This window comes from Acanthochromis polyacanthus, chromosome 2, assembly GCF_021347895.1.
Source record: "Acanthochromis polyacanthus isolate Apoly-LR-REF ecotype Palm Island chromosome 2, KAUST_Apoly_ChrSc, whole genome shotgun sequence".
Taxonomy (NCBI): domain Eukaryota; kingdom Metazoa; phylum Chordata; class Actinopteri; family Pomacentridae; genus Acanthochromis; species Acanthochromis polyacanthus.
Genome location: NC_067114.1, coordinates 10,922,773 through 10,934,673, shown reverse-complemented (window position 1 = coordinate 10,934,673; position 11,901 = coordinate 10,922,773). Strand labels below are relative to the sequence as shown.

Genomic DNA, 11,901 nt, shown 5'->3' with positions numbered 1-11,901 from the left:
TAATTATGTCTTTTTCATTAGTAATATTAAGAATAAGGAAAACTTCCAGCACCAGAAACATGTGCTCCAGTGTATTGGATTACAAACACTGTATAACTAGTCAGTAGTTTGCACATTCTGGAAATATTTCTATAATTTTTATTTTATAAACCCTTTTGTACACTTACTGCAACTATTTACTTTAACACTGAGATGCAGGAGGTCTTTCCCACCTGTGACAATCAGACTGTACAATTCCCCCACCCTCTGCAGGAGTAATACATAATCAACAGACTTATTTTCATGTGCAATATCATCAGATTTGTCTTTAATAGTCTTACTATCTGTATTATCATTGTCAAGTGCTGTCTGTTTCTTGTTATTTAGTTTACAGTTTACATTTTGAACTTGTGTTTTTCTATTCATTTTCATTTTTTAGACACTATTCCTTGACATCCAATTAGACATTTTACACATTTAGACACTTTGTGTTTTGTACTTTGTATACTACTAGTGTAAACTACTGTAACATTATCTGGTTACACTTAATATTAATAACTGGCAACACTTTTTAATCTTTATGTTACCATTTATGGTATTTACACTAAAACACTAAGTCAGATCCCTATGTGAAAACCTCCTTGGCAGTAAATCCTTTCTGTTGGTGCTTCAGTGTCTGTGGACGGTGAGCTGCAGCTGGGGGCGCTGCTGTGGATGAAGCTCGGTTTGCTGCTGGATGTGAAGGTAAAAGGTCAGCCTGTGTAACGTGTCAGCAGGCTGTCACCACACCGGTGTCACTCCACCCGCCGGCTGCTGCTGTGAGACACCTCGGTACCGCAACCGACCTCAACCTTAGTCACGAAAAGAAAAATGGCCAAAAAGCGGAGAGAAACGCGAGAGACGGACGGTTTTCTGTCGGCTCAGGAGGAGGTGAAGGCGAACGCTTATGTCTCTCAGGAACTGAAAGGTAGGATCACGGCGGCGGCTAACTGTTAACATAAAGCGAGAGAAAAATAGGTATTTCTTCTCGATAAAGACAGATTAAGCAATATAGCGACTTGGCAACGTCCGGCTTACTTTGAGGTCGGTACAAATTGCGGAACGGGAGCTAATGTTAGCCGGAGCCAGCTAGCTAAAATTAGCCCCCATACGACTTCGATGGCTAGCTAATGAAACACAAAGCAAAGTTAGCTGCATACATACCTAAGTCGTTTGTTACTTTGCGAATCATCATAGTTGATATAATTGAATTACCACCACTATTTAAACGATGGTAAAACCTCAAATCTCTGAATGTTTTATTAGCTAGATAAGATAAATGTTTGGTCAACAAAGACTATCGTACTATCGTTCAGGGAAGCCTTCAGCTCCTCTGATATTACTGACGTAAAAGTAGCAAAAGAACCGCATGAAAATCAAATCTACAGGGTCGTATTGTCATCAAAATATACTTGAAATAACGTAAAGTAACTGTACGCATTGTAAAACAAGCCTTAGACTGCTAATACAACGAGACTGCATCATGCACTTATTACTGTTATATAAATATGTAATTAGCTTGTTTGGAGGTAATTCATGCAATTTATACAATGTGGTATAAAATAGTTTTAAATAACATTGTACTAATTTGTAAAGTAGCTACTAACTACACCTCTCAAATAAATGCAGCAGAACAAAAAATACAACATTTACCCCTGAAATATAGCGGAATTGATCTGTCAAATGTCATGAAGTAGAAATACACCAGTACATGTACTATAATTATATTTTACCAGTGTCATTGACATATCAGCCAAAAGTGACTAAAGTTAATCAAGAATAACAGGGAGTGTCTTCATTTAAAGATTCCTTCATTCAACCAGAATCAACTGGGTACAACAGTTACACACAGACACATTTATTTCATCTAAAGATAAATCCATAACCAATAAACAAAGCTGGTGTGAAATTTCTATAAATCTATCGTTTTGAAACATAACATTAAACCCCTGTCATCTCCTACAGCCTGTTTACAGCCGAGCTTCAAACTTATAGCAGTTGTGTGTCAAAGATAAGAGATTTTCTAGAACTTTTATGCACATTTTTCTTTCTTCCCGTATTCTGTAGAACAAAAGCAATAAATTAATAGGGACATAAAATAGTGTGACATGGGTGAGAGGAGGAAAAACCTTCTGAACTGATGGCAATGTTGTGTTGTGAAGTTGTGTTCATTTATGGTGCCAACAGTAAACACAAAGTTGAGTTTATTATGAAAATTCTTGTAGACAGTCTTATTTTTTTATCATAAATTTTATCAGTCAGTGGCTTATTGCTGTCTGCAATTTAGGCCAGTTGTTTTAAAATAACGTTGAAAAAACTGCACAGCATAGTATATGTTTTACACTCAGTGACCAGTTCATCAGGGACAAATTCTAATTTCACAAAGGATAATATATTGTTTCTATTCTGTTTATCTAATAATTAACTGATAGTTCTATTAATGTTTTTGTAATAGAGTAGAAATGTGATGAAAAAGCATGCTTGGATTGTAAATAAGTGTTTAGAAATATGCATACCTAATTACTATGCCAATTAGTTAATCAGTTGTAATTAATATTAATTTGTTATCTGTGATTTGTCTCCGCCTACCTTGTTTATCCACCTGTCTTAGTGTGCTATAGTTTGTTTAAAATACCCAAACTTCCACTAATATTTTTATAATTTTGCTTTAGTACAACATAATTGCAATTTCCTTTCCTTTTCCGTAAAATGTTGAAAACAAAATTAACTAGACTGTCTCAGCAATGACAAGAGTCTATCTCACAGGGGAGACTCGAATCCCTGTAGTGTCTTTATCAAGTGATGCAAAACACATAAGCAAATTACATAAGAGTTGCTGTTAGCTAGTCTGTATGTTTTGATGTTGAACCCTTCATTTATTAGGCAAATACCTTGTTTTCTGTCCACACAGAGGCTCAACAGAGTGTAGGGGGCTCAACTCGCATGTCTCTTCTCATTCTGGTGTCCATCTTCGCCTGCTCTGCCTCAGTCATGTACCTGGTCTACAGGAACTTCCCAGAGCTTCCTGAGTAAGTTGTTTTATAATCATTAGACATGGTTATATGTAAGAGGAGGGGGACAATGTCCATCTTTGGAAATTCAGACTTCTTTGGAAATTCAGAATTTTTTTGTTCATAGATGGTATTTTAAAAAATAAATATTAGATTTTTGAGTTGTTAGAGGTTACACTAAAAATCTAAAATACCTTTTTAGCAGTTACATAATGATTTGCATAGTGCAGTAAAGTTGAGTGGCTTATCTGGTTTGCTTATTTGAATATAAAGTGCAGTAATGACAGCCGTATCCTGGGATTTTCCACCCCCCAAAAAACCTTCTTGGATCTGAAGAAATATATTTTTGTGGACCCTTCTATTTCCACTGCAATGAAATCAAAGAGTTCAGCTGTTTCCCTGGTGGGAGATACATTACTTTGTCACATTCAGTAGCAGCAAGGCCAGACTACTGAGTGTGAAGATAGATTCAAATGTATATACATAAGTGTAAATACCATTTGCAGAACAGGTTGTGTCACAGGTATAGTTTAATCCTGAAAGCAATCTTGTCACTATTTTTGGCCATCCTAAAGAATAGTAAGGTTTCTTGGAACACAAATGGGAAAAACTAAACAATTAATGAGTTGATTAATATACAGATAAAAAGCAGATAAAATAAAATGAAAATTTCAGCCAGACACTACCAGTCAAAAGTTTGGACACACCTTCTCATTTAATGTTTTTTCTTTATTTTCTTGACTGTTTACATGGTAGATTTTCACTGAAAGCATCAAAACTATGATTGAATACATATGGAATTATGTAGTAAACAAAAGGTGTGAAAGAAGTCAAAACATGTTTTAGATTCTTCAAAATAGCCCTCGTTTGCTTTGATTACTGCTTTGCACACTCGATGAGGTTCATGAGGTAGTGATGACACCCTTCACTCTGAGCAGCTGAAGTTATTTAAGAGGACAACCACTGTTTTTAGGTACAGATGGATTTGGCTGCATTTGTAATGTCTTCTCAGTGAAAAAGTAAATCTTAAAGTTAATGGGTAACCAAACAAAGAAGCAGGCAGTGGCTCAGTGTTAGATTCGTGTACTGTTGTTGTTAGGAGCCTTGTGGCGGATCTCTGGGCTAGTCTGGGTTAAGCCAGAGCAGACTGGCTGAAGTGCAGAGACGTCAAATAGAGGGAAAAAAACAGCAATGGAGTTTTCTGGGAGTTTTCTCAAATTCTAAGGCTCAGTAATGTGCCTGAGTTTGGCAGCTTTTATTTATCAGAAAAGCCAAAACTGAACTACTAATTTTAACATGGTGCTCAGAATCTAGAAATGCTGAGATACAATTTACAGTTTTCTTTAAATATCTGTTTTTTCATGAACTATGAAATTTTGAAGTTTCTGACCATGTCTGTTTTACATTGTAAGTTGAACAAAATGAGCAATAGATCAAAATCCAAATACCAGAACAATATATTCTGTAATTTTTCAAAAGGAAGAACAAGACTAAACTAAGCATTAACTGCTGGGGTATGTCCTGTCATTTTCTGGAATGCTAAATGTTCATCAGTTGAAGAAATTCATCATTCCTACCAGTGTCAAATACAGCATGAATATAGAGCGGAACCAGCATAAAGCATTTAAGAAATTCTTGATTACTATATGAAGAAGCCACATTGAAAATGGTCAAGTTGTTTTCTACTGACTAGATCCTTGCTCGTGTTGTATCTACTTTCAGATGTGCGTCGCTTTGGATGAAGAAAAACCTTAAATGAAATTGTAGAATAGACAAAAGAATTTGTTAAAGATGAATTCCTGAAGAGACTCATTTATTTCTTTTCTTTTTTTACAGTGATGAAATGGAGAAAATCAAAATCCCTAAAGACATGGATGATGCCAAAGCTTTGGGAACTGTGTTGTCCAAATACAAAGACACCTACTACTCCCAGGTGTTGGTGGCCTACTTTGCAACATATATCTTGTATCCTTTGTGAAATCATGTGCATCTTTTGGAAAAATATACCTCAGTTCTGCTTCGTCTATCGAATGAACTGACATTCAGGTTTTAGAAGACAGTTTGGTTTGCCATAACAGGTTGTAGAAGCAATTCAGTTGATTTACAGCTATTTTGGACCACAATGACAACACACTGGTTGCAGCATCATCAGTTGTTTCCTTGATTTAGTCATTCTGCTGGCATTCTTGACAAAGTGTAACTGCATATGAGCTAACAAAACCTGCCCAGTAGCATCTACACTGAAAAATAGCCACTATCTCATAGAAATAATCTGTCACAAGTGTCAAAAGTATCAGTTTTGAGTCTGCTGAATTGACTCAAGCTGACAAAACTTGCGTAACTTACTTACGTATGTGAACATTGCCTGGTGTATGCAGACAGTCAGATCTTGAGCTGCTCAAAGTCTAGATCAAAGATGCCCAGTTATCTGTTTAACTGACCTTTCCATGATGACTAACGGGAAAACGCGTCAATATGTGGTTCTGGTTGAAGAAAAACTGAACATTTCTGAAAAATACATCCCTTCTGTGTATTCTTTCTCATAATAAAATGTACTGTATCAAATTAAAGATTCAACAAAAGGCCCATTAGACCAGAGTGCTTGGAGGAATATGCCTGTTTTATTATACATGCATATGTCTGTGTGATATCTCTCTGTCTTTGCAAAGCTATTCCCCTTGACACTCTTACCAGCCTCCAGACATTTGCAATCCCTGGGTCCATCTTCCTTAGCATCCTGTCTGGATATCTTTACCCTTTCCCCTTGGCTCTTTTCTTAGTCTGTTTGGTGAGTAAGAGCAGTATGAAATGTGAGATCGAAAACAAATGTTGAACTGTATGATAAACTCTGTGAAACAGCTGCGCTTTCTGAATGGCTCACCTCACAGGCAGTGGGCAGCGAGGGGGCAGGATTGTGCAATTTTTAAGCCAGATGACTACTGGTTACTCAGCTTCTCCATACAAATGGAATATAATTCTATGCTAGAGTAAAGGCAGTCGTTGACATCTTCATATTTTTACAGCCTCTGTTTTACACCACCAAGTTTTAGGAACATACTAAAAAGAATAAAAATGGATTCTCACTGTATGGGACCTTTAAGCAATAAATCAGCATTGCATGTGCCTATGTTAAGGAAAAATTCCAAATATGCAGGCAGTGTGTGTGATGAAGGTTTTTTTTACTGTATTTTTTGTTGCTGCATTACAATAACAAAGTCAGCAGTTTGACCTCAGTACTTTGATATACAGCATGTCATGTGGCTGTGTAGCGGTACAGTCAGGTGTGACTACTCTCGGTTGGATTTTTTTTTTGCTCTTCTCTTTTCACTTCTGCAGTGGCTTTGTTTATGATCGCAAAAATGTGATGCTTGCAGAGGGAGTTCTCGTTCAGGGTGCAACAATTTATTTCCTTTTGCCGTGCCAACTATGAAGGGCGGTGGTTAAGGTGTTAAAACACCAAGACCCACAGTCACTCTTTGAAATGACTAGATGAATGCGACGCTACTGCTGATCAAAGTTAAAATAAGCCAGTCCCGACGGCTGAGATAATGTAGTATTTTAGCACATATACTTTTACTCTGGAGTTTGTCTGTACAATTACCAAACTACAAGAGTCTTATTTAGGGCAAATCACTGCCATGTGTGAAAGTAAGCAGTGTTTTGTTTTGCTGTTTTTTTTAATAGCTACGAGATTGTGGTTGTGTTTTCCCTATCACATGTTTTAATCATTTGTGTTTTTTTTGTGTTACAGTGCTCTGGCCTGGGTGCTTCCTTCTGCTATATGCTGTCGTATCTGGTGGGCAGACCCATGGTCTACAAATATCTCACAGAAAGAGCACAGAAATGGTCCCAGCAGGTGAGAGCTTTCACACAATATGAGCAAGTTTTTTTTCTTTGAGATGTTTGGTTTCAGATGTGTCTTCTTTCTTTGTTTTAGTCACGCAATTCAATACAGTACAGCCCACACTTGTGAAGCTTGTATTTACAACTTTATTGACATTTTGTGAGTGTTGCTACAGCTGTTTGGGAGACTGAAGTTTATTTTATCAAAAGGAAGTACTTCTGTTGCAAAATATTACGTAATGTTACAATGGTTGGGCTGAACCCAATAACCTAATAATATTCATTATTACTAATCTGATCTTTATCGTCTTGATTAATTATTTTTTCAGGTGATGTGTTAAAGTTGGAGTCCTGAATTCATATAAGTAAAAGTAGCATATCAACATTTATTCACTCGAGAAGCAAAGACAATGAATCTCTCAAAATGGATGGCGATTAATATTCTGTTCAAGCACTATTTAATTAATCGACTACACATTACAGCTCTAGACTATGACACTCACATTGTTAGAGTAAAGTGAATGATGATCTCTGAGCTTCCTATTATCCTGCATGGCAACAGTCCTCTAAAACAGTACCAATATATATTTACAGACAGGGTTTTTTAAGAGCTATTGTATTGCATCACAATATTTTGCACCAGTATAACGCCAGAAACATTCTTCTCATGACTTGTTGTTTGCAGGTTGACAAACATAGAGATCATTTGATCAATTACATCATCTTTCTGAGGATAACCCCCTTTCTTCCCAACTGGTTCATCAACATCACCTCGCCTGTTATTAATGTGCCTTTGGGGGTTTTCTTCATTGGAACCTTTCTCGGTAAGACCGTCTATCATTTCCGTTGTATTTTGCTCTTTGCTGTTCATTTCTGTCTCTGACTCACTTGTATTCCACGTGGCTGATTAACAGGAGTGGCACCACCGTCCTTTGTAGCGATCAACGCAGGTACAACACTGTACAAACTGACCACAGCCGGCGAGGCAGTGTCCTGGAACTCCCTGGCTGTGCTCGGTGTGCTCGCTGTGCTCTCGATCTTGCCCGTCTGCTTCCAGAAAAAGCTGCAGCAGAAACTTGAGTAGAACATTGAACACCTCAGCACCTCATCTGCTGGCTGATCCCGACATCCCCTTCCCTCGGCTCAGGAACATGCAGCTGTCACTCGGGCTGCCCTGCCTCAGTGCGCTGCTGGTGGAGGAATCTGGGCTCTGGCACAGCAAGCATTCATTGACCACAAAATGCATGCAGTGGTGCGTTGTTCCTGATGCTAAAGTGTAAACTGGCCGCTGCTTGCACAGGTTTTTTTGGTTTCTGTGACTTGTATTGTTGATTGTGGCACATCTTGTAAATAAGAGAAATTGCATTATTTGTTTTTATTTAAGACTCATTATTATGTCATTTCTTAACAGATGATTCAAGGTGCTACTAATAGGATCCTTTTTTATAGTGCAGTTGTTCCAATTCGAATAGCCAACTTTTCATTGGGATTATACTGTATTTCTTGCTGGGAACTGAAATCATCAGCACCTTGTCAAGGGAATTTTAAACATCTTTCTTTTTTATTACTGGAACAGCAGTTACATTTGCTTTCATATCTCTTACTAATCCTGTTGGTAGCACCTTTAACGCCCACTCCCTTTTTAATATTTATTTTTACATGCTTGTGTCTAGTTTCAACTCAGTGAACTGTACCACCACAGCAATAACTGTCACACTACTGTTGAAAGAGGACTTTAGTTTTTAAAAGTAAATTTTGATACCTGGTGCTTGCCTTGGCAGACATATGCAGTGCGAGGGGAAAATGTGTAGAAGAAAAAACGTAACGACTCAGATCAGTAAGATCAGCTTTTGTTGAAATGTGGATGAGTTCCCACGTTCTTCCTCAAAAGGTGCCTGGATCCACTGCCGCACAATAGCCCTTTTCCGGTTCACCGATCTCTGTCCATGTTGGTAGCCTAAAGCAGCATGTTGCTACTGCAACTTGTACGTAAATAAAAGACTAAGCTGATGTAATATTTGATCACAGGATATCCAAACTGGAGGATATCACAGTTCAAGCATTGCTGATCTTCAACTGGTATTTTTAAATTGAAATAAATACAGATCAATGTAAATTTGCTGATTCGAGTGATATAATATACCTGCAAACCCAAAACATTAACAAAATACAAAATAATTATGTCAGATGGGTTCTCAAGTTTGGGATTAAGTGATAATGATGCACTTCTGTGTGTGTACTGTGATTATGTATGTCCATGTCCAATACACCAGTATAGAACTGGAGATGTCTGTGGATGATAGACCCGTGCCCCTGATGAGACTGCCAACAGACTGTGAGGTATCCAAGCCTTGCCTTGCTTTTATCGCTTCCATTTTTCACCAGGGGATATGTATTACGATGCCTGATTTATGTTGCTAGTTTGTGTTCTTTAAATTGTCTTGGATTGCTAATTGTGTCCAGTGATATGAAAGCTTACTGATTTTTTTGGTTTTTCATTTAGATGTGTTGCCTTTGCACTAAGGCAACTTTAATGCTGCTGCTTAAAAAACTTTCTGGATGGCTACCAGAGACACTGATGCAGTGAATGTAGATGCAGGTAACAAGTCTTATACAACAGACCTATCTAGTCTCTAAAAACTGCACATTTAGAGGAAGTTGTGTATTTTGGGATTTCCCGTTTTTTTTCTTTCTTTGATGTCTTACTACACAACAGATTTACTGTCTAAGATGATCAACCTCTCAAACCTACTTTAGAAATGGCTATAAAAACAATTTATGTAAAAGCAGGAAACAGTGCTACATGAGTCAGGTTGTTTTTATGGTTCTTGCTGCATTTGTACGTCTACAGTACTTACTCAGTTGTTGTGGAAAGTGGACCTCAAGTAGGACCTTCAGTAACATGGTAAAATGTTATCAACTGAATCCTAACAATTTTCATTTTTGTCCTCATATTTAATTTGAAACTATGGTTAACCTAATCTTAGTTCCCCTTAATGGTAAAACTGCCAAGAGATGAAAGCTAATAGATTTAAGTGATTTTCTAATAGTTAAAGTAATAAAACATTATGCCTATTCTAAGCTTCACACTCAATTTGGATGCTATTGGTGTACCTGTTATCCAATCACAGATGTGAGATTCCTCTTGTGTAACCCTCTGCTAACATTTCAAAAGGCAGTATTATTCTGTACTCAGCAGTGATGTATTGCAGTATGAAGTGTTTACAGATTGCAGACTTCTGTCCTACCTAATATAACTTGTTTTTATATTTATTGAATCATTAAAATTTTCTTTACAGAGTATAAGTGAGTTCTGAGAATGATCTGCAAAGAGCACATGTTGAATTATTGATCATAAATATAGAATTCTTCAAATGTGGGGTTTCCTTGTAATTATTAAGCTGGTTATACATATGAGATTCTCTTTTGCTGTTCTGGACAAGACATCATTTGAAGAAAACATATCTGTTGCGGTAGTCCAAACAATGGCTACATTAATGTTTTCACCTTCGCTTATTAAATCACAAACAAATGTAGGAGGAGATTTTAGTGCCACCAGGTGGTGACATTGTAGCATACCTTCATACCCCTGCACTGTAATAGACTGTAGTGTGTGCAGCAGTGAGAATGCTTCTAAACTGTGTTAATCGGGATGAGAAAATGTAAGTTTGAACATAGAAAGAAATGACAGCACTTAATTGTTTATTAAAAACAAAAATGTCAGATCAGAGTGCGGATTTTTAGATAGGTAAGTATTTTTCTTAGATACCTGCTGGTGGAATGAAAAGCAAGATAATGAAATAAAACTTGTTTTTGGAGTGGTAAAAAAAAAAATCTTGTTTGGACTGAAATGTGTAGCTGCTGTTTGTTAAATCCAGTGAGATTATATGACAACAGAAGCCTAGAAGAGATGAATAAGGAAAAAAACATGCTTTAATATGAAATATTCCTGTATCCAATGCTGCTAATGCACTACATTTACCATTTCACAGATATAATCTAACTGCACTCATTTTGCACTTAAAGACTTCATTCAATATTGGCCTCAAAAACAAATAATCTGGGTTACATAAGATCAGAGAGTAAAATTCTGATACCTCTCTGGAATTAAAAGCTACATCTAATCCATCCAATCAGTGTGCTTCTGGGAATAGAATATAATGCTATTTTAAGGACACAATAACCATTGTTGCTCATATGGCTGTTGAGTATTTTAAGAACATTCTATGTCAGCTTCATGCACAGGCAGATTATTACAGCTGTGGTGCTGCCTATGGACCATGATGCATTTCGACTGCAACGCTTTGATTTTTCTGGTGAGTCAAGTCAGAAATAGTTAGAATAAACCCGGAAATTTCTATTCTTGTTCCTATTCCAAGAACATTGCCTTTAAACGTTTGCTTGGTCTCAGCGACGGCAAAAAATAAAATAAATAAAAGCAGAATAACTGGATTAATTAATTTAAATGTACATAAAATTATATTAATGAAGAGAAATGTCAAGAATCATACACTTCAAAATTTCAAATGTGTGTTATTGTGACAGATTTTCTTTAATTTATAGTGAAACAACTGCTAATTTATTTACAACAGTGTATTATCTTTAAGCCAAGGTGACACTTGAGTGCGAATTTTTATTTTAAAATATGTACAGCTTGACTGACTTGAAAGTATTTTTTATTCAAAATATGCTTACGTTTATACTTGTGTCATAGAAGCAGCAGTACTATAGATTTACTCAATATAATTTCATATAATGTTCGTATATTTGTGCGTTCTTATATTAATCATTCTTATTTATTAATTTATAATTTGTGTTTTTTGTATTCCTTTATTCTTTTCTGTATTTATCTTTTCAAAAGCTATATATAGATAATCCATCAGCCATTAAATGACATGCAGAATTCATGTCGGGAATTTTGAGAAGTTCCGTGTAAAATTAAAGTTTATTGTTTATAAATTCGTGTAGTCGAAAGGCATTTTATTCTGAAGGAGGTTATATTGTGAAGGACCAGGGCTGGGCTTATCAC

At 36.5% G+C, this 11,901-nt stretch overlaps 1 protein-coding gene across 1 annotated transcript; it reads left to right on the top strand.

Annotated features, from left to right (window-relative positions):
• Positions 1 to 700: 700 nt before the first annotated feature.
• tmem41b (transmembrane protein 41B) lies at positions 701 to 10,247 on the top strand. Its single transcript, XM_022202539.2, has 7 exons — positions 701 to 946; positions 2,930 to 3,047; positions 4,866 to 4,994; positions 5,724 to 5,817; positions 6,781 to 6,885; positions 7,558 to 7,696; positions 7,787 to 10,247. The coding sequence occupies exons 1-7, from the start codon at positions 850 to 852 to the stop codon at positions 7,954 to 7,956; spliced, it is 852 nt and encodes a 283-aa protein (XP_022058231.1). The 5' UTR covers positions 701 to 849; the 3' UTR covers positions 7,957 to 10,247.
• Positions 10,248 to 11,901: the final 1,654 nt, after the last annotated feature.

Excerpts from the sequence above, each read along its gene's own strand:
- tmem41b (XM_022202539.2), top strand. The coding sequence starts at position 850 with ATGGCCAAAAAGCGGAGAGAAACGCGAGAGACGGACGGTTTTCTGTCG. Across the intron at positions 6,886-7,557 it reads CACAGAAATGGTCCCAGCAG|GTTGACAAACATAGAGATCA; the intron begins GTGAGAGCTTTC and ends TGTTGTTTGCAG. Across the intron at positions 7,697-7,786 it reads CTTCATTGGAACCTTTCTCG|GAGTGGCACCACCGTCCTTT; the intron begins GTAAGACCGTCT and ends GCTGATTAACAG.